The 20,813-nt window shown below is 50.6% G+C and overlaps 1 protein-coding gene across 1 annotated transcript in view; it reads right to left on the bottom strand.

Annotated features, from left to right (window-relative positions):
• Positions 1-20,813, bottom strand: part of LOC142309948 (NACHT, LRR and PYD domains-containing protein 3-like) — a 156,334-nt gene that overhangs the window by 13,142 nt on the left and 122,379 nt on the right. The window contains exon 10 of the mRNA XM_075347420.1: positions 11,926-12,015. Within this exon, the coding sequence (XP_075203535.1) occupies positions 11,964-12,015 (52 nt within the window). The 3' untranslated portion in view covers positions 11,926-11,963. The remainder of the gene's footprint in view (positions 1-11,925; positions 12,016-20,813) is intronic.

The following is a 20,813-nucleotide window of genomic DNA, read 5'->3' as shown; positions in this document are numbered from 1 at the left end:
CCGCCATTTTGCTGTGAAAAAAACTGCGCCACAGCAGACTAAAAGGTGCGAAAAAGAAAGCCCTGCTCCCTGTGAGTATCTGGAATGTAAAACGAAACCGGAAGCAGGGAGCCCGGAGGCCCTGCACCAGAATGCCTCCAGGACTGTTACTGACAACAGGTCTGCTCCAGGGGATCGTGCCAGTGTCTCAGTTCAACCAGCAACCTGAACCGCAGAAAGGCTAGAGGCGGAGGTCCAGCGGCTGTGCTGGACTCTGAGAGTGGAGCACCTGCAGCGAGTCGAGGAGTGCAAGGCGCAGATGATGGAGGTGTTGTCAGCCATGCGGGCTTAAGAAAGTGGAGCGCCGCTTGACAAGGCTGCACTGATCCAGCTACCGGGATCCGTCCTCGACCAGGCCGTGTCACCGCCAGAGCCAGAGAGACCAGAAGCAGTCGCATCACCTTCTCCGCTGGAGAAGGACAAAGTCTTGCCAGCGTCCCCTGCCAGACCAGAAGCGGTCACACCACCTTCTCCGCTGGAGAAGAAGCCAGCACCATCTGATCCAGTGACGGCAGCCCAGGCAATGATGTCATCGGGAGCCACGGAGGAGGCCGCCACCAGTGCTAACGACTATCCCCAGGTACTGTACCCAGTCGCTGTCGGGGACCCGGCAGTGAGCTACCCTGAACCAGGTAGCAGGAAGTCAGCAGTTGTCACCTGGGAGAGGGTACGAAAGGAGGAGAACACCCATGGAGGCTGCCAGGCCATCATCACCCAGTTGGCCCGGAGCGGGAGGTGCGGCGGGCGCAGGTGGAGGTCAGAGACCTCCAGGAGAAGCAGCGCTTGCAGCTCGTCACCTACCACGCCAGGAGCCTGATGTACCAGGGTGTTGTTGAACGGTTCAGCATCAAAAGGGGATGGGGGTTCATTGCAGAGCCCGGCCTGAAGGAGTGAGTATTCATCTCACGCTGGGATGTGAGACCCCATCTCCCCAGAGGACACCCGACCGGGACTTGCATGTGGGTGACCAAGCAGCCTACACCTGGCACTATGGAGAACGGGGCTGGTATGCCCTTGATGTGGAGGTCCTTGCTGCAAAGCCAGCCCCCGCTCCCACTTCAGCACCCACTTCAGCACCAGTCCCTCAGCTGCCGCCAGGAGGCAGTGCAGGTGCACAAGACCAGTACACTCAGACTCTAAGTGCTGATCCCAGGAGGCCAAGTGAACCTGATGGCCCCTACCCAGTACCCTGTTAGCCATGACCTGATATGCTACCAGTAACACTGTTTATTGTTTTGTTGTTTGGACGTTGAACTGTTCCTGGAAAAGTTACCAGTTGATGTGTTGATAAAAATGGACCCAGGCTGCAGGACTGGCAGCAGCCAACACAAACTTGTAAAACTTTGAAAAAAAATGTGTAACCAGTTTTACCTTGCAGCTCGAGGACGTGCTAGAATTAACTAAGGGGGAATGTAGTGCCCCTGAAACATCAGGGTGCTACAAGGTTCTGCATCCCCACAAGGATGCAGGGCCTACCCCCTTAGGGACCCAGAACCCTAGTGCCGGTACCATCAAAAACCCAGGTAATCTCAGTTTTTCCCCAACAAACCCCCATACAATGGTACCCAGCAGTGGCGTAACTAGAGTTTGATGGGCCCTGGTGCAAAATTTGGACCGGGGCACCCCCTCCACGTACACCAACACTTAGGGTATGGGATAATGACACTGACACTCGGGCTCCAGGATAATGATGCTGACACTTGGCTCTTACCGTCAGCACCCAGGTTTCCAATGATCTGAAATCCATCTTGTCCTCGGCACCCAGTTTCCCCATGCTCTGTTATACATCATTCCCTCAGCACCCAGCTTTCTCATATCAGAGCATGGGAAAGCTGGGTGCTGATTGATGTACAACAGAACATGGGAAAGCTGGGTGCTAAGGGAAAGAGCCTTTTTCCCTCAGCACAAAACATTCCCATCCCATGCTTGTATCTTTGTCCACCCTAGTATATAGTTCTCCAAATACTATAATGGCCCCCACATAGCTTTCCATATAGTATAAAGGGTCCCACATAACCCTTCATATATTAGAATGCACCTCCATAGTGCTTTAGGTATTATAATGTATTTCCCATAGTCCTCCATGTATTAAAATTCACCCCGTAGTTATCCATATATTATACTGCACCACAGTCCTCCATGTTTTATAACGCACCCCCATAGTCCTCCATGTATAAAGTAGCCTCTATAGTCCGCCATATATTATAATGTAGCCCCTATAGTCCTATATGTATTACAATGCAGCCCCATAAACCTTCATATTGTATTATGCAGCCCCATAGTCCTCCATGTATAATGCACCCATATAGTCCATGTATAAGGTGTCCTTCATGTTTATTATGCATCACCATAGACCTCCATGTATAATGCATCACCATAGACCTCCATGTATAATGCAGCCCCACAAACCTCCATGTATCATGCAGCCAGCCCCTCCAGGGCCTCCATGTGTCATGCAGCAAGCCCCCCAGGGTCTCCATGTGTCATACAGTTAGCTCCTTCCCAGGCCTCCATGAGTCATGCAGCCAACCTCCCCCCACCAAGGCCTCCATGAGCCATGTAGCCACCCCCCCCAGGGCCTCCATGTGTCATGCAGCCAGCCCCCCAGGGCCTCCATGTGTCATGCTGTCAGCCCCCCCAGGGCCTCCATGTGTCATGCAGCCAGCCGCCCCCAGGGCCTCCATGTGTCATGCAGTCAGCCCCCCCAGGACCTCCATGTGTCATGCAGCCAGGCCCCCCCAAGGACTAATTGTGTCATGCAGCCAGCCCCCCCCCCCAGGGCCTCCATGTGTCATGTAGCCAGCCCCCCCAGGGCCTCCATATGTCATGCAGCCAGCCGCCCCCAGGGCCTCCATGTGTCATGCAGTCAGCCCCCCCAGGACCTCCAATGTGTCATGCAGCCAGCCCCCCCCAGGTCCTCCATTTGTCATGCAGCCAGCCCCCCCAGGAGCTCCATGTGTCATGCAGCCAGCTCCTCCATGGCCTCCATGTGTCCTGCAGCCAGCCACCCCAGGGCCTCCATGTGTCATGCAGCCATACCCCCTCCAGGGCCTCCATGTGTCATGCAGCCAGGTCTCCCAGGGCCTCCATGTGTCATGCAGCCAGCCTCCCCCACGGCCTCCATGTGTCATGCAGCTAGCCCCCCCAGGGCCTTCATGTGTCATGCAGCCAGCCCCCCCGGGCCTCCATGTGTCATGCAGTCAGCCCCTCCAGGCCTCCATGTGTCATGCAGTCAGCCCCTCCAGGGCCTCCATGTGTCATGCAGCAAGCCCCCCAGGGTCTCCATGTGTCATACAGTTAGCTCCTTCCCAGGCCTCCATGAGTCATGCAGCCAACCTCCCCCCACCAAGGCCTCCATGAGCCATGCAGCCACCCCCCCCAGGGCCTCCATGTGTCATGCAGCCAGCCCCCCAGGGCCTCCATGTGTCATGCTGTCAGCCCCCCCAGGGCCTCCATGTGTCATGCAGCCAGCCGCCCCCAGGGCCTCCATGTGTCATGCAGTCAGCCCCCCCAGGGCCTCCATGTGTCATGCAGCCAGGCCCCCCCAAGGACTAATTGTGTCATGCAGCCAGCCCCCCCCCCCCCAGGGCCTCCATGTGTCATGTAGCCAGCCCCCCCAGGGCCTCCATGTGTCATGCAGCCAGCCGCCCCCAGGGCCTCCATGTGTCATGCAGTCAGCCCCCCCAGGACCTCCATGTGTCATGCAGCCGGCCCCCCCCAGGTCCTCCATTTGTCATGCAGCCAGCCCCCCCAGGAGCTCCATGTGTCATGCAGCCAGCTCCTCCATGGCCTCCATGTGTCCTGCAGCCAGCCACCCCAGGGCCTCCATGTGTCATGCAGCCATACCCCCTCCAGGGCCTCCATGTGTCATGCAGCCAGGTCTCCCAGGGCCTCCATGTGTCATGCAGCCAGCCTCCCCCACGGCCTCCATGTGTCATGCAGCTAGCCCCCCCAGGGCCTTCATGTGTCATGCAGCCAGCCCCCCCGGGCCTCCATGTGTCATGCAGTCAGCCCCTCCAGGCCTCCATGTGTCATGCAGTCAGCCCCTCCAGGCCTCCATGTGTCCTGCAACCAGCCTCCCCATGTACTCACTGATTTATAAAAAAAAATAAAAAAACAAGTACTCACCTCTCTTCTCCTTCCACCGCAGCTCTGTCCTCACCTCTACTTGTTTCACCACTGCTCATCCTCACTTCTGTCCTCGTTCCCCCGTGGCTGCGGTTGGCATCCTCCTGCACTCTGTGCTCTCACCACACACAGCAGTCGCACAGGAGTGATGTCACCGCGCAGGCACGGAAGGAGACTCATGATGCATAGAGCGGTGCCGGACGCTCTATGCAATATCAAAGCAAGCAGTGTGCGGTGATGGGAGCATGGTGACGGGAGTGCGATGACGGGAGCGCGGCAACGCCACCGCTGACACCAGGAAGGGGAGCCCGGTGTCAGCGGCGGCGACCGGGTCATATAGCGGAGCTGGCTGCTGATCTTCTGGGTGGCCGTGGGCCCCTAACCTCCCGGGCCCGGTCGCAATGGCGACCGCTGCGACCGCGGTAGTTATGCCCCTGGTACCCAGCTAAGGTGGGACTTATGGATGGCTGCCTAGATGTGGAGCCAATCCAGTCCACCAGTTGACCAGGTGGGAGGGGCAGACTGTGGACAAAGAGAACACAGGAAGTCAGTAGTCAGAACAGCAGTGACTGTGGAGAGTAGAAGGAACTGCAGTGACTGTAGGAGTGTGAAGGTGGAAGCAAAGCGATGTTCTGACTCGTGTTAACAGTGACCTGGTACCCAGGAGAAGTGGTTGCCGGTGGAGTACGGTGGAGTACTCCCGGAACTACGCACCGACCAGAGAACCAGACTGGCACTGGGATGAAGGGGACCTGGAGGCGAAACCAGACGGCCTCAGGCGAGCAGTTAACATCTGCAGAAAGTGAGTAAACCAGTTGCACTGAATACTTGTGTGGACCCTAGGAAAGAAAAGAGCTTCAAGCCGACCTGTTAACACCTGCACAGCAAAGGGGACCATCAAGGACCTTGCTGACCCTAATGAATCCGAAGACTCAGTAGCAAAGGGAGAATCGGGGATAGGACCAGAGACTCCAACCCCACAGGTTTCACGCTACCGTCAGGCGGACAGAAGTGGACAAACCACAGAACGGGGACCCCCAGGGTTCTATACTACGGGGACCCACTTACCAGAGACAGGTGCAGGGGAAGAAGGTACCAGAGAACTATACTGGCACTGGGATGAAGGGCACCTGGAGGCGAAACCAGCTGGCCTCGGGTGACCAGTTAACATCTGCAGAAAGTGAGTAAACCAGTTGCGTTGAATACTTGTGTGGACTACCTTTTTCCGATGCCCACTGCACCATACACCCTCTGGGGCAAAACCCTACTTGCGGAGGGTCTACCATTTTAGCTGCCAATACCACCGGCCCCAGTAGAGAGACATTCTGCAGCGGCGGCTCCCTACACTTAGCCGCAACACCGCAAGTGGCGTCACAAGTGAACATTATCATATTCTCCCCTATAAATATCCCCATTACAAAAAGGGCCCAGGGCACGGAACCGGGCAGCGGCCACCACCGTGACATCCCCCAAGAGAGACATTGCCCGGGACCAAGTACCCCATATCCCTGGGTGTGACACAACTGTGACCGGATCTTGTGATCCGGTCACAGCTGTGAAGCTGATGGCGGGTGCTGCAGAGAATAGGGAGGGGTTAATCCCCCCATCTCTTCCATTGTCAGCCTGTGCATAAATCGCACTGCACTGGGATAACATCCGAGTGCAGGCCGATTTTTCTCTCGCACCCATACACTTGAATGGGTGCGAGTGATATGGCTCTCGCAGAAAATTGCAGCATGCTGAGATTTTTTTTTCTCAGTCCGTTTAGGGCTGAAAAAAAAACGCTGATCTGAGCTGCAGGGTTGTCTAACATGGGGCCGAGTGCAATGCGAGATTTTCTCGCATTGCACTTGTCCGATTTATACGCTTGTGTGAGCGTACCCTAAGGAAGAGACTTGTTCATTACCTGGAGAGGCGCTGAGGAGAGCAGGCCAGGGGCAGAGCCAGACTTGTTTCATCTCCAGCTATGGTTTCCTGCAGGTTTTTATAACTATAACCCCAGAGCGTTTCATAGAAGATATACCTGGAGCAAGGATCTCATTCTGGGATTTGGGCAGTATCAATCAGCTGATATGTTCCCTTTAAGCTTTTTTTTAATAGGTAGTTCATAAAAACACAGAAAATGCTGAAATAAATACATGAGAATCCCAGCACTTTCAATCTTAATCTCCTCCTGTCCTTTGACCCTATTTTGTATTAATTACAGATAAACCAAATACATCTAAAATACATCAGCCATGACCTCCTCCTACTCCATATAACTCAGGGTGCAGCTGTAGGACAATGACTGGCTGCAGAAGGAGCCTCCCCCTCTGCTTTATCAGTCATTGGTCACAAACATAATCTAATCCTGTGCACATAACTAACCCCACTCTTCACTTTCCACCTACAAATCAGCAGATTAACCCCTGTGTATTCTGCAGGATTTCTACACGGCATGCCGAAAATGCTACCGACAAACACTGGGTACAGGTTTATCTTCTCAGTGGAAGTCTACGAGAATTCAGAACCTGGAGTTGTAGCCGCGGTGTGAGTCCCATAAACTTATATTGAGAAAAGAAATTCTGGAACACAGTGATCCAGCAGCTCAAAGCAATCATGTGGTGCCAGTGTAAGATGGTGGTTGAGTTCCTAACCCCTGAAGACACAAAAAATGTTCTTAAATATGTGATAAGATATAAAGTAATGTTTTGTAGGAAAGTGATGTAAATATTAGGAATGCAAAGGATGTAGTGTAATGTAAAGATGTAGCAGTTTTGGTTAAGCAATGTAGTATAATGATTAGGGACGGGCGAGCGTGCTCGGCACTGCCATTACTCGATCGAACATTAGCATGCTCGGATACTCGCGGAGCTCGGCTTAATATCGCGAATGGTCGGATGTTTTATCCGTGAAACAATGACCAAAGCGCAAAGGCTTGCTTTGCATGATGTGTGCAGGGACCTCAGGGAGAGACATTCACAGTCTCTGAATGGCCCTCCCCGGAGATAAAACAACGTTCTCTGACACAGTGTGACCCTGTAAAAAAAAAAAAAACCCACCCTCCCTTTCACTTGAAATGCTCTGTTTATGGCTGGCTATACAGATCAATCATTGACTTTCCATAATGCTCGTTACTTGCGTCAAGCTAATCTGAGTCTGACCAGCTTGAATCGAGTAGTGCGCATAGAGCTTTTTAGTGCTTGCCCATCACTAATAATGATGTATAGTGTCTGCAAGTTAACATCGCTATCTAGGAATATCAGCACAATGATCAGTGCAACCTTGTGAGATTGGTCAAAGCAAGAATAGGAGGCACCGCCAGGCAAGTCCCCGAGTGCAGCCCGCAAAACAGAAGACTCCCACTACGCCGGTCAAGACCCAGACCCCCACTACGCCGGTCAAGACCCAGACCCCCACTACGTCAGTCAAGACCCCCGGCCCAGACTACATGATCAAGCCATAGACATTGTCAGTCAAGATAGTCGTCCGAGGGTGACCTGAATCCACCGGGCTGTTATCTCTTGCCCAGCCGTGTGGTACTTAATGCGGGGATTGTGATTATAGTAGTTTCAGTTAGTTTGTTTTGGGCTATAACTACTGTAACACATGAAGACACGTAGGTTTAGTATCTTAGGACTACGGACATAGGCCCTGACTGGTCGATAATCTTCTCCATAGTAGCAAATGTGAGCTACGAGTTAGTAGACAGAAGTGTTCCTTCCCTAAAGTTTGGTAGACTGAGTCTTTATTGATTGCTGTGTTGTTAATTCCTAGCATAACCTAAAACTGTAATTTTGCCCTTGTGAAAAGTATGCCCCGTATTTTCCCAACCACTGCTCTGCGTGTCCGAAGCTGAGGATTCTCAGCCTCAGAGCTCACCAGAAGTGCAACACCGGTGATCGAAGGGGCAATGGGGGGTGAAGAAGGGTGGTGGACGCCTCATGTTTGAACTTTCCAGGATGGTTCATCCACCCCAGCACCAGCAGCTGGAGAATCCCAGGCTGAGCCTTAGCCCGCAGCTCTTGAAGCCTTGAGTCATATAGATGAGCCACACTTGGAGGACTGAGTGGGCCAATGCTGGAGTTCCTCCTTCAAGATATGCCCAAGACGAGTTCATATGGCAACAGCTGATTTGACATGTGCAGAAACGTGACCAGATGATGACCACCATGAGTTCGCTCCTCGAGAGCTGTCAGATCCAGGAGAACTCTCCTCGCCAGGGACTAGCAACTTTAAAGTAAGGGGGAATGTAGGAATATGAGCACAACAATCTGTGCAACCTTGTGAGATTAGTGATTTGACACTGCCCTCTGCTGGCCAAATAAAGAATAGCCAGAAGACAAGAAGTAACCTAGGAATTAAAAACTGGGGAAATGGTTCTGGGGGAAGGTCTTAGGGAGAAGGACTAGTTCATTAGGAGGCAAGGGAAGAGGAAAAGGATTGAAGAGCCTAAGAAGTGACTCAAAGAGGAGTTCTGGCGTGAAGAGTAGCAAGTGCAAAGACGTAGATGCAGAGGTGAGGAAGGACGCCTCCTCTGCAGAAGAATCGAGCGACACGGTGACGATTCTGGAGCAGACAGGAATAAGCAGCCCAGAAGACAAACCCCCCTCCGCCCGCCCGCACCACGTCACGTGGGTCTGGCGATGGGGAATAGCAGTTCGCGATAGCGCCTCTCACAGGCACTATTGCCAACATAAGGTATTTCAGAGAAACATTGCTTCTCAACATAATATCGATCTAGCAAATAATAAATATGGGTGAAACACTTCTTTAAGGATAACAAAGTCAATGTTTTGGAGTGGCCATCAAAAAGCCCAAATCTTAATCCTATTGAAAATTTATGGGAAAAGTGAAAAGGCAGGTGCGAGCAAGGGGACCTACTAACATGGCTCAGTTACAGCAGTTCTGTCAGGAGGAATGGACCAAAATTCCTACCAACTATTGTGAGAAGATTGTGGAAGGATATTCAAAATTTTTCACCCAAGTCACATAGTTTAAGGGCAATGTTACCAAATACTAATGAAATGGATGGAAACTTTTGACTTTGCAGAAAATAATAAAAATGCCTTAAACATTCTCTCTCTCTCATTATTCTAACATTTGGCAAATATAATTTTGGTTCCTAAATGACCTAAAAGGAAAGGATTTATTCTGATTTCATGTCAGATAGTGAGAAAAACATGCATATGTCTCTTTTTAGAGGGTGTATGTAAACTTCTGCTCTCAACTGTATATGTGGACTTACATACATGATCCCTAACAAAGGGAACGAAAAAGAAAGTCTCCTTACAATGGCATGTTAGGCATGTAACTCTAAACAAGGAGAAACAATCCCATCTAGACCCTTAAGGTGGTGTCACACATAGCGACGACAACAACGACGTCGCTGCTAAGTCACCATTTTCTGTGATGTAGCAGCGACGTCCCGTCGCTGTTGCTGTGTATGACATCCAGCAATGACCTGGCCCCTGCTGTGAGGTCGCCGGTCGTTGCTGAATGTCCTGCTTCATTTTTTGGACCTTGCTCTCCCACTGTGAAGCACACATCGCTTTGTGTGACAGCGAGAGAGCGATGAACTGAAGTGAGCAGGGAGCAGGGAGCCGGCGTCTGGCAGCCTGCGGTAAGCTGTAACCACGGTAAATATCGGGTAACCAAGAAGCCCTTTCCTTGGTTACCCAATATTTACCTTAGTTACTAGCGTCCGCCGCTCTCACGCTGCCAGTGCCGGCTCCCTGCTCCCTGCATACATAGCTGGAGTACACATCGGGTAATTAACCCGATGTGTACTCTGGCTAGGAGTGCAGGGAACAGGGAGCTGACACTGGCAGCGTGAGAGCGGCGGACGCTAGTAACTAAGGTAAATATCGGGTAACCAAGAGAAGTGCTTCCCTTGGTTACCCGATATTTACCTTATTTACGTTTCCACGCGTCGCTGCTGGCTGGGGACTGGTCACTGGTGGCTGGTGAGATCTGCCTGTTTGACAGCTCGCCAGCGACCATGTAACGACACAGCAGCGATCCTGATAAGGTCAGATCGCTGGTCGTGATCGCTGCTGCGTCACTATGTGTGACACCACCTTTAGCTGACTAAGAATTACATTTTTATATTTAAGAATTAAATTAGAATCAGGTAGGTAAAAGGAAAGTAGAAACATCATTGTGTATAACTTAGTGTTAAAGGAGTTTTCCCATGAACAAAGTTAATTTTAAAGTTAATTTGAATCAATAGACCTTGTAATAATAATAATAATAATAATAATAATAATAATTTATACAATCGGATGTGTTTAAAAAATGTTCCTGTGCTGAGATAATCTTATATGCAGTATGTGTCCCTGCTATGTACTGTGTAATGTCCGTGTCTGACCGTACAGGAACATGGTCTGATCATACCATATCTGCTGGGCCGGGATGGAAGAAAAAATGTATACCGACATTACAGCACGGGATCGCAAATTATTCTCTTTGAGGTAAAACAAATTTGATTTTATTTAAAGTTAGGGAAATGTTTTATCTCACAAAAAGAATCATATGCGATCCTATCTTGTAAAATCCTGTATATTCTCATTCATGTCCTCATTGTCCAGGAGATGTGGTATGTTCATACCATGTCCCTGTACGGTCAGACACGGCCATTACACAGTGTAAAGCAGGGACATATATAAACTTATCTCAGAACAGAAACATTTTTTTAAGCAAATTCAATTAAGGAAATTATTATTATTCCAAAATCTATTGATTAACATCAACTTTAAAATTAACTTTGTTCGTGGGAAAACCCCTTTTAAATACTGTAGTTTATAAATAAAATAAAATCATACTGCAGGTCCCAACCCTTAATATGATGATGCCAGGTTCTATATTTCTTCTTCTAAGATTAATCCCTCACCCGCCTGGTGAAAGGACATCTCAATAGGGACCTGACTTCTTGAATACGTCAAATGTGTCACATTCAGATCACTACAGACACTGAGCAGTCTGCCTATGTGAATACTATGTACGTGTAGCACAATATGGTGGTGACACCCTTCTATTTCATCTGTGTCATTTTTTATTTTAGGCAAACCACACATTTCCCAGGGTTTCACAGCAACCCACTTATCCTATAAGTGATGACATCCCACCATACAAATCTATTGGATTAAAATGCTTCTTATTCTATTATCCACCTACTAAATATTTAACTTTTTATACTTCTTTTGCATTCACTTTTCTCAAACTTTTTATTTAGGAAAATTTATAACCTGTTAATTGATAACGCAATATAAATAGGGTTTTCCACTCTTACATAAGTGGGCACCAAACACTTTTATATATGTAAAATAAATACAGTCGGTACTCACCCTTCCCATGCCCACTGCTGCTGCTCAGGTCTTTGTGTCTTGGCTGCAGCGATGACATCACAATTATAGTGTATATCACCACTGCAGCTAATCACTGAGCTCAGCTGCTCTGCCAATGTGGACAGCATGAGACAGTGACATCGCAATTATAGTGTATATCACCACTGCAGCTAATCACTGAGCTCAGCTGCTCTGCCAATGTGGACAGCATGAGACAGTGACATCACTGCTGCAGCCTATATATAGAGACCGATGCAGCAGTAGAAAGCCGGTGCTGGACCCAGAGAGGGATGAATACCTCTTTAGTATTTCACATGTATAAAAGCGCTTGTGGACCACTTTTGTAAAGTGGAAAACTCCTTTAATGTTGAGCTGTACCTCAAAAATGGTACACTGGAACAATCAATCAACATGTACAGGAATGGAACTTTACCTTTAGTCCTGAGGATGGGTTACTGTAGCCTGTACAAACTATTTCTCATGTTTTCTGTATTTCAGTGTCAGTTTAGATCTATAGAAAGAACTAAAAAAAATAACAATTAAATGTGTTGTCCCATAAACAATAATTATCCCATCTTGACAGGGTAAGATAAAAATAAATAATTGCAGGAGTTCTGACCGCTGAGACATTAGTAGCCCCACAAATGAGTGTTTCAAAATCCTTATGCATAATCCCCTCTCTATTCGGTTCTATGGTAGCGGCAGTGTCCATGCATGACCAATACTCCCATAGAAAGTCAATGAAGTGGGGTGTTGTCATGTGCACTACAGCGCCATTCACATAGGGAACTTTAGGACTGTCAGTAATGCACCTTCAGACCATTCATATATGACATTTCACTCACAAGTTTGCCTAAGTACACTGCCATGAGTATAGAATGGTATGTAATCATCCTACAAGAGAAACTTCTCCCAACAATCCATTCATATATGGGGCTGCTTGACATCTCACTCACAAGTTTGCCTAAAGGCCGCTTTACACACTGCGATATCGGTACCGATATCGCCAGTGTGCGTACCCGCCCCTATCGGTTGTGCGACACGGTCAAATCTCTGCCTGTGTCGCACAATATCGCCCGGACCCGTTACACGGACTTAACTTCCCTGCGACGTCGCTGTGACCGGCGAACCGCTTCCTTTCTAAGGGGGGCGGTTCGTTCAGCGTCACAGCGACGTCACAGCAGCGTCACTGAATCGCCGCCCAATAGAAGCGGAGGGGCGGAGATGAGCGGGACGAACATCTCGCCCACCTCCTTCCTTCCACATTGTGGCCGGGAGGCAGGTAAGGAGAGCTTCCTCGTTCCTGCGGCGTCACACGGAGCGATGTGTGCTGCCGCAGGAACGAGGAACAACTTCGTTACTGCTGCAGTACCGAAATTTGAGACTTGACCCCCATGTCACCGATGAGCGATTTTGCAAGTTTTTGCGACGATGCAAAATCGCTCATAGGTGTCACACGCAACGGCATCGCTAAAGCGACCGGATGTGCGTCACAAATTCCGTGACCCCAACGAGATCACTTGAGCGATGTCGTAGCGTGTAAATCCCACTTAAGTACACTGCCATGAGTATAGAATGGTATCTAATCATCCTACAAGAGCAACTTCGCCCAACAATCCATGAGCAGTTTGGTTATGAACAATGCTTTTTCCAGCATAATGAAGACCATGTCACAAGGCAACTGAGTGAGTTGATGAACAAAACCTTGAAATTTTTGGTCTATGGCCAAGACAATCTCCAAATCTCAATCCCAATCAGAACCTGACGACAATCCTGAAAAGGCGGGAGTTCAAAAACAGAGAAATTGTAAAAACCACCAAGCACTGATTGAACAAAAATGGGTTGTCATCAGTCAACATTTAATTCAGAATCTGATATCCATCATGTCAGGGCGAAGGGAAGAAGTCTTGAAAAATAAGGGTCAACTCAACACTATAAATATTGAGTCTTTATATAAACTTGATGTATTTGTCAATAAAAGTGTAACAATTAATACTTATAATTCTACTTCAGTAACCCTAGAAACATCCAATTAAAACTTCTAAAAACACTGAAGAAGCAAAAGTTGGGAAAGTCAAACTTTGTGTCATTTTCAAAATTTTTGGCCATAATGGTTCTGTGTTAGTTGTTGAGTAGAGTACAATCTAATTCACGGCTTCCCAATTAAAAGAAACACTATAATCATGATCAGAGAACCATAATGCAAGTACCTGGACCAGTCTAATAGTCTCTTCACCCAGAGACCCTAAGATAAGGTCCTTGGGTGTCTACTAGGGAATCTGAGGGGCTTTCCTGTAATGATGCATCATCTGGATATATAGATGGGCAATGAGCCCCATAGGGGTGAATGAGCCCATGACTATCGGGAGGGTATAGGGTAGGAAGGGGTTAATGTGGAGGGAATAGGGCTGTGTAAGGGATTAAGGGATTGGTGGTTTGGTGAGCGGCGAGGATTGGGCCAGAGGTCATGAGGGGTGGGGAGAAAAGGGGGGGTTTATAAGGGGCAGTTAGTTTCAGTACCTCCTCTTTTGCCGTTGGTGCCAGTCGTGTTTGGTCAGCATCGCCGGTTCCAGAATGGCTGACCTAGCTGCGCTGTTGGAGTGGGTCCGTGGAGCCTCGGAAGTCCTGGGAGTGGATGTGGTGCGGGAGCAGCTGCGTGCGGCCTGTGGGGACGGAGCGATGGTGCCCTCAGCTGTGGCTGCGGCTGCAGCACCCGGACCTGTGCTGCGTGCTCGGCGGTCGCGGCCGCCGGAGCGTTACTCCCCCAGCGGGAGGGGAGCGAGATCCAGGAGCCCCTTACGGGACCCTCCGGGGCAGGGGAGCCCTCACCAGCCTGCAGGAGCTTTGCCGGCCTCCGGGAGGAATCCTCATCGGAGATCCTGCGGGCCGGAGGTGGGCGGAGCTTGTTTGCGGCCTACTTCCGGTCCGCGGGCGGCAAGGCCCCGGTCCAGATTAACAGCAGCCCCCGGTGATGTGCCGGCCGGGGGCAGAGCTCTGCGGAACGATGTGTCGGTGGGAACTCCCTGCAGACGGCAGGGGAGACGTGCGGATAGTGCAGCACAGGAGCTGCAGATCGCCAGCCAAAGGGCTGGGGGGATGGGTCCAGCAGCCGGCAGGGCCACAGCAGGATGTCGGTGGTGACGGTCCCCCCCAGCGTGGATCGTGCTGGGGGGAGGACTCAGCGTATATCGGAGGCCGGACGGCCTTCCTGCAGTCGGCAGGGAGGGAGACCAGTGGGGATGGCAAGTGGAGCCGAAGTGCAGCAGCCGACCTTGGGATCATCATGGGTGGACGGCGGCAGGACGCCGCGTCGGGCGACACGAAAAAGGTCCAGCAGGAGGCGATTGGAGGAGCAGGGTGCGGTGACCGTGGGGGTTGACGGCCGCCAATCGCGAGCTGTCCCCTTGCTGGTCCCCTCTGAGGTCCTCAGCGGCGATTCGGACTCTGGTGACGAGGACGGAAGCGACAACACAGCGAGACGGATGGAGCGTCAGGAGACTCGTGATACGGCTGTTCCGGATCCGATTCAGAGGCAGCCCGGTGAGCGAACGACGAGTATGCTTAATGTTGCGGGTAGTGTGGGGGGGGGTGTCTTCTGTGTCGGCGAGTGCGCAGGGCTCTGGGGTTCGGGAGCCGTCGGCGTTACCGGGGGCAGAGTTTTGGGGGCAGTTATTGGGGGTGTTGCAGGGGCTGTCGGCTGAGCGAGCAGGTGCGAGCGGGTCTGGTTCTCCGGCGGGGGCTTGGGTGGGTCCCTCGGGTGGCGTGCCGCCGGTGGTGGCGGCGCAGAGTGTTGTTACGCAGGGAGCTGCAGTGGCGACAGAAGCAGGACAGGTGGCAGGAGTAGCGGCCGGGTCGGGCGCGGTGAAGGACGGGGAAAAAGAGAAGGAAAAGGAGAAAGAGGATGAGGTGGTGCGGCTAGATGATAGGGCGCGGAGCGAGGTATACGTTTGCTTCGATAGTCTGCTGGGGGTGCATTTAAAAAAGGAGGTGAGGGAGAAGATATGGAAAGGGGAGTATGTGGAAATTTTTTCCCTGCTTCCCCTTGAGAAATTTAACTTGGATAAGGTGAAGCCAAGCGACTCAAAAAAGGAGAAGGAGGATGAGGAAAAGAGGAGGTATAGGCTTATTCCCAGGACATTTACCAACTGGTTACAGGCCTTTGCGATCTTAGCCAGTGTCATTGGGGAAAAGGAGCCGGAACATTGTTCCGCACTTTTCGGGTATATGGATTCGATTGGGGAGGCGTATAGAGTGTACGGCGGTTTAGGTTGGTTGAGGTACGACGAACAGTTTCGGCAGCGCAAGGCTCTGCGGGCCGGACTAAAATGGGACCACAAGGACATCTCCTTGTGGATGAGGTTAATGACAGCCCTGGCTCAGCCCTTTCGTGGGGCTGCCGGGGGTTCGGGTACAAGCAACGGGTCTTCGGCGGGTCAGAGAAAAGGAGCTTGCTGGCAATTCAATGAGGGACAGTGTAAATTTGGGGCCTCGTGCCGTTTCAAGCACGAGTGTTCCGGATGTGGAGGTTCCCATCCTGTGTCCAGGTGCTTTAAGAAAGGGAAGGGTAAGCCCGGGGAGGGGGCTGGAAAAAGGGAGGACGCCGGTGAGGGTAGAGGCGATGCTTCCCTATTTAAGTAGGTATCCGGATGTACGGGCGGCCGAGTTATTGAGGAAGGGTTTTACTGAGGGTTTTCGGATTCCGTTTGAATCTGGGGCCCCAGTTTTTCGCCCGGGTAACTTGAGGTCTGCAAGGGAACACCCGAAGGTTGTGAAAGAGAAGCTGGACAAGGAGGTTGAATTAGGGAGGATGGCGGGCCCCTTTCAGGACCCACCAATTTCCAATCTTCGGATTTCGCCATTGGGGGTGGTTCCCAAAAAAGAGCCGAAGAAATTTCGGCTCATACATCATTTATCCTACCCGGCTGGGTTGTCGGTGAATGATGGGATATCACCTGAGCTGTCAGCGGTTTGTTATGTTTCTTTTGACAGAGCTTTGGATTTGGTGCGGGCAGCCGGGCGTGGGGCCCTGATGGCAAAAGCGGATGTGGAGGCAGCTTTTCGCTTGCTCCCAGTGCATCCGGACAGTCAGCATCTGTTGGGATGTATGTGGGAGGGAGAGTTTTATGTGGACCGTTGCCTGCCCATGGGATGTTCTATTTCTTGTTCTTATTTCGAGGCGTTTAGTTCTTTTGTGGAATGGGTAGTCCGGGACATGGCGGGGGTGCACTCCGTGATCCATTACTTGGACGATTTCCTTTGTGTTGGGCCGGCAAGGTCCTCGGTTTGTTCATTGTTGTTGTTTACGTTGCAGCGGATAGCGCAGAGTTTGGGTATTCCTTTGGCAAAAGACAAAACGGAAGGGCCAGTGACTGCTTTATGCTTTTTGGGCATAGAAATCGACACGATGGCAATGGAATGCCGCTTGCCGGAAGGGAAGTTGGTGGATTTAAAAGCGTCAGTGCGGTCATTATACCAGGCTAAAAAGGTGAAGCTGAGAGAGCTGCAGTCAGTTTTGGGAAAATTGAATTTCGCCTGTCGCATCATGCCGATGGGGCGCATATTTAATAGGAGATTGGCGAGCGCGACTGCTGGGGTGACAGCGCCGAATCATTTTGTCAGAGTGACGAGGTTGATGAAAGGGGATCTGCTGGTTTGGGATTCTTTTTTAGACAAGTATAATGGTAGGACACTGTGGATGAGCAAGGCAATGTCCAATAGTCAGATTGAGCTGTTTACGGATGCGGCAGGGGCGACGGGTTTTGGAGCGATTTTCCAGACTCATTGGTGCGTGGAACGGTGGCCACAAGCATGGAAGGAGAAAGGGCTGGTGAAGAATTTGGCTTTGCTGGAATTGTTCCCGATCATAGTGGCGCTCGAACTGTGGGGCTCTGAATTTTCGGGTAAAAAGGTTTGCATGCATTGTGATAATATGGCGGTGGTTCATTCGATCAATTCATTGTCAGCAAAATCTCCCCCGGTGGTGGGGTATCTGAGGCATCTGGTGCTCCGTTGCTTGGCTCTGAACATTTGTGTTGTGGCGAGGCATGTGCCGGGGGTTCAGAATGAAGTGGCTGATGCGCTGTCTCGGTTTCAGTTTCGCAGGTTCAGAAGGCTGGTGCCGGGAGCAGACGACGATGGAGCACTATGTCCGGAATGGTTGTGGGATCTAGCCTTGGCGTAGCTTGGGAGGGCATTAGGAGATCGGTGTCTGAGGCTACTTGGTGCCGATACCAGGCAGTGTGGAATGAGTGGGAAGAGTTAGGCGGATCGGAGTTCATGGGGCCGGGTTATAATGGCCGAGTGGTGGGGGTTTTGGCGGTGATTAGTGGCGATTTTTCAGCGGGGCGGTCCGTATCGGTAATGAGTTACCGTTTGTCAGCCTTGGCCTTTTTATTCAAGTTGCAAGGTGTGCGGGATGCCACGAAGGATTTTCTAGTACGGCAGGCCATGAAGGGTTTTAGGAGAGGGGTGCGGTCGCGGGACTCTAGGCGGCCGATATCGCTACCATTGTTGGTGCGTTTAGTGGGCTGCTTGGGGGAAGTATGTGTGTCCCCTTACGAGCAGAGGCTGTTTGCAGTGGCATTTGTGTTGGCCTTTTTCGGGGCCTTTCGGATTGGCGAGTTGGTTAGTCCGGCGAAGCAGGTAGTAGGAGGTTTGTTGTTGGAAGACGTAACGCTTGGAGTTGATCGGGTGGAATGTCGATTACGTTTTTTCAAAACGGACCAGGTGGGGCGTGGGCGCCTGGTGGTTTTGTATGGGATACCTGGACACCCATTGTGCCCGGTTGGGCAGGTGACGGAGTTTTTGAAGATAAGGGGAGGTTATCCTGGGGTTTTCTTGAGACACATGGATGGTTCTGCGCTGTCCAGATTCCAGTTTATTGCGGTTTTAAAAACTGTGTTGGCACGAGTAGGGGAGGTGCCAGGTGACTATGGGTCACACTCCTTTCGGATTGGGGCAGCGACAGAAGCGGCCAGGTGGGGCTTGAGTGATGATTGTATCCGGCGTATTGGGAGATGGGAGTCGTCCAGGTTCCGTTTGTACATACGGCCTCACCTGCTGAGGGGTGAGGGGGAGTGACTCGGCTGGTTTGGAATTACGGGGGTTAATAGGTGTTTATTGTGAGACATGGTTTTCGTTCAGTTGCTGTTTATTCTTGGTTTTATATTTTTTAGGTGGGTGCCTGGTGTGGATTCTCGGGCATTCCTTTGTTCACTGGGGAGCGTTGCGGGCGGATGTGCGTCCCGACGGTCGGCAACTTGGCGTGGCGAGGACGGATGCACGGGTCAAATGGATCGGGATTCGGGGCATGACCTGGGGGAGAGTTCGGCCAGAGGTGGCTTACTATAGCAGGATCGACCAGGATCCTAATGTTCTCATTTTGCATGTGGGGGGGAATGATTTAGGGGTGAGGACAGCAAGGGAACTAAAAAGGGACATTAAGCTGGATCTTTTGCACCTGTGGAGAGCGTTCCCGGGTATTATTATCGTATGGTCGGATATTGTGGCTAGGGAAAATTGGCGTTTTGGGAGGTCGGTCGACCGTATTAATAGGGCACGTATTAAATTGAATAGGGCGATTGGCCGGTTTGTGGCGCGGAATGGGGGCTTGGTGGTGCGACATAAGGAATTGGAGGAGTCGGCAGGTCAATATTTGAGGAGAGATGGGGTGCATCTCACAGATATCGGCTTGGACTTGTGGATGCTTGGTTTGCGGGATGGTCTGGAGCAAGCCATGGGGGTGTGGGGGGGCCCGGGCCACGTAAGGAGTCACGCGGCCGGTCTGTGGCGGGGGGATAGGTCCGTTCCTAGAGGCTGGGAGCACCGATAGTCGGTGGGGAGTATGAAGTCACTCAGGGGTAGTGGCTTCAGACAGGATTGGGAACTTGTGGGCGTAGGTCCTGCAGGTTCTGGGGAGGGGTATTTTAACGATGGAACGTTAGTACCCCACACCTTGGGTTGGTTAGACACAGCCGAGGTGGTCCTCTGGGCCAGTGGTATGTTACGGCCAGTGGATAAGGATGATTAGTGGCTTCTTGGACGGACCTATCGGTTGTTTGCCAGTTGGGAGGGTATACATGTATCGGTTTATGTTTAAAGAGGGTGGCATGCTGAGCCACAAGTTTTGATACATGTATACTGTTAAATAAAAGCTGTGGCCATTCGCCCAAAAAGTTGTTATGTCTTTATTTCAAGTAGAGTGGTTAAGAGGTGTTTTGGTACATGGGAGACCCAATTATCCCTTTTAGATACGTCAAGATGGGCAATGAGCCCCATAGGGGTGAATGAGCCCATGACTATTGGGAGGGTATAGGGTAGGAAGGGGTTAATGTGGAGGGAATAGGGCTGTGTAAGGGATTAAGGGATTGGTGGTTTGGTGAGCGGCGAGGATTGGGCCAGAGGTCATGAGGGGTGGGGAGAAAAGGGGGGGGTTTATAAGGGGCAGTTAGTTGCAGTACCTCCTCTTTTGCCGTTGGTGCCAGTCGTGTTTGGCCCGCCCACCCGCCCTTAACCCCTTCACCCCCGGCCACTAAAACACCCTAATGACCGGGCCATTTTTTGCAATTCTGACCAGTGTCACTTTGACAGGTTATAACTCTGGAACGCTTCAACGGATCCTGGCGATTCTGACATTGTTTTTTCGTGACATATTGTACTTCATGTCAGTGGTAAATTTAGGCCGATATTTTTTGCGTTTATTTGTGAAAATTTAGGAAATTTGGCGAAAATTTTGAAAATTTCGCAAATTTCAAACTTTGAAAATTTATGCCCATAAATCTGAGAGATATGTCACACAAAATAGTTACTAAATAACATTTCCCACATGTCTACTTTACATCAGCGCAATTTTCGAAACAAATTTTTTTTCCGTTAGGAAGTTAGAAGGGGTCAAAGGTCATCAGCAAATTCTCATTTTTCCAACAAAATTTACAAAATAATTTTTTTAGGGACCACATCACATTTGAAGTGACTTTGAGAGGCCGAGGTGACAGAAAATACCCAAAAGTGACCCCATTCTAAAAACTACACCCCTCACACTGCTCAAAACCACATCCAATAAGATTATTAACCCTTTAGGTGCTTCACAGGAACCAAAGCAATGTGGAAGGAAAAAATGAAAATTTTACTTTTTAACACAAAAATGTTACTTTAGCCATAAAATTTTCATTTTTACAAGGGAGAAAAGAGAAAGTACACAATACAATTTATTGTGCATGTTCTCCTGAGTACGCTGATACCCCATATGTGGTAAAAATCAATTGTTTGGGCGCACGGCAGAGCTCGGAAGGGAAGGAGCGCCATTTGAATTTTTGAACGCAA

The sequence above is a fragment of the Anomaloglossus baeobatrachus genome, chromosome 5 (assembly GCF_048569485.1).
Source record: "Anomaloglossus baeobatrachus isolate aAnoBae1 chromosome 5, aAnoBae1.hap1, whole genome shotgun sequence".
Classification (NCBI taxonomy): Eukaryota; Metazoa; Chordata; class Amphibia; order Anura; family Aromobatidae; genus Anomaloglossus; species Anomaloglossus baeobatrachus.
Note: the sequence above shows the minus strand (reverse complement) of the source record. Positions and strands in the feature narration are given on the sequence as shown.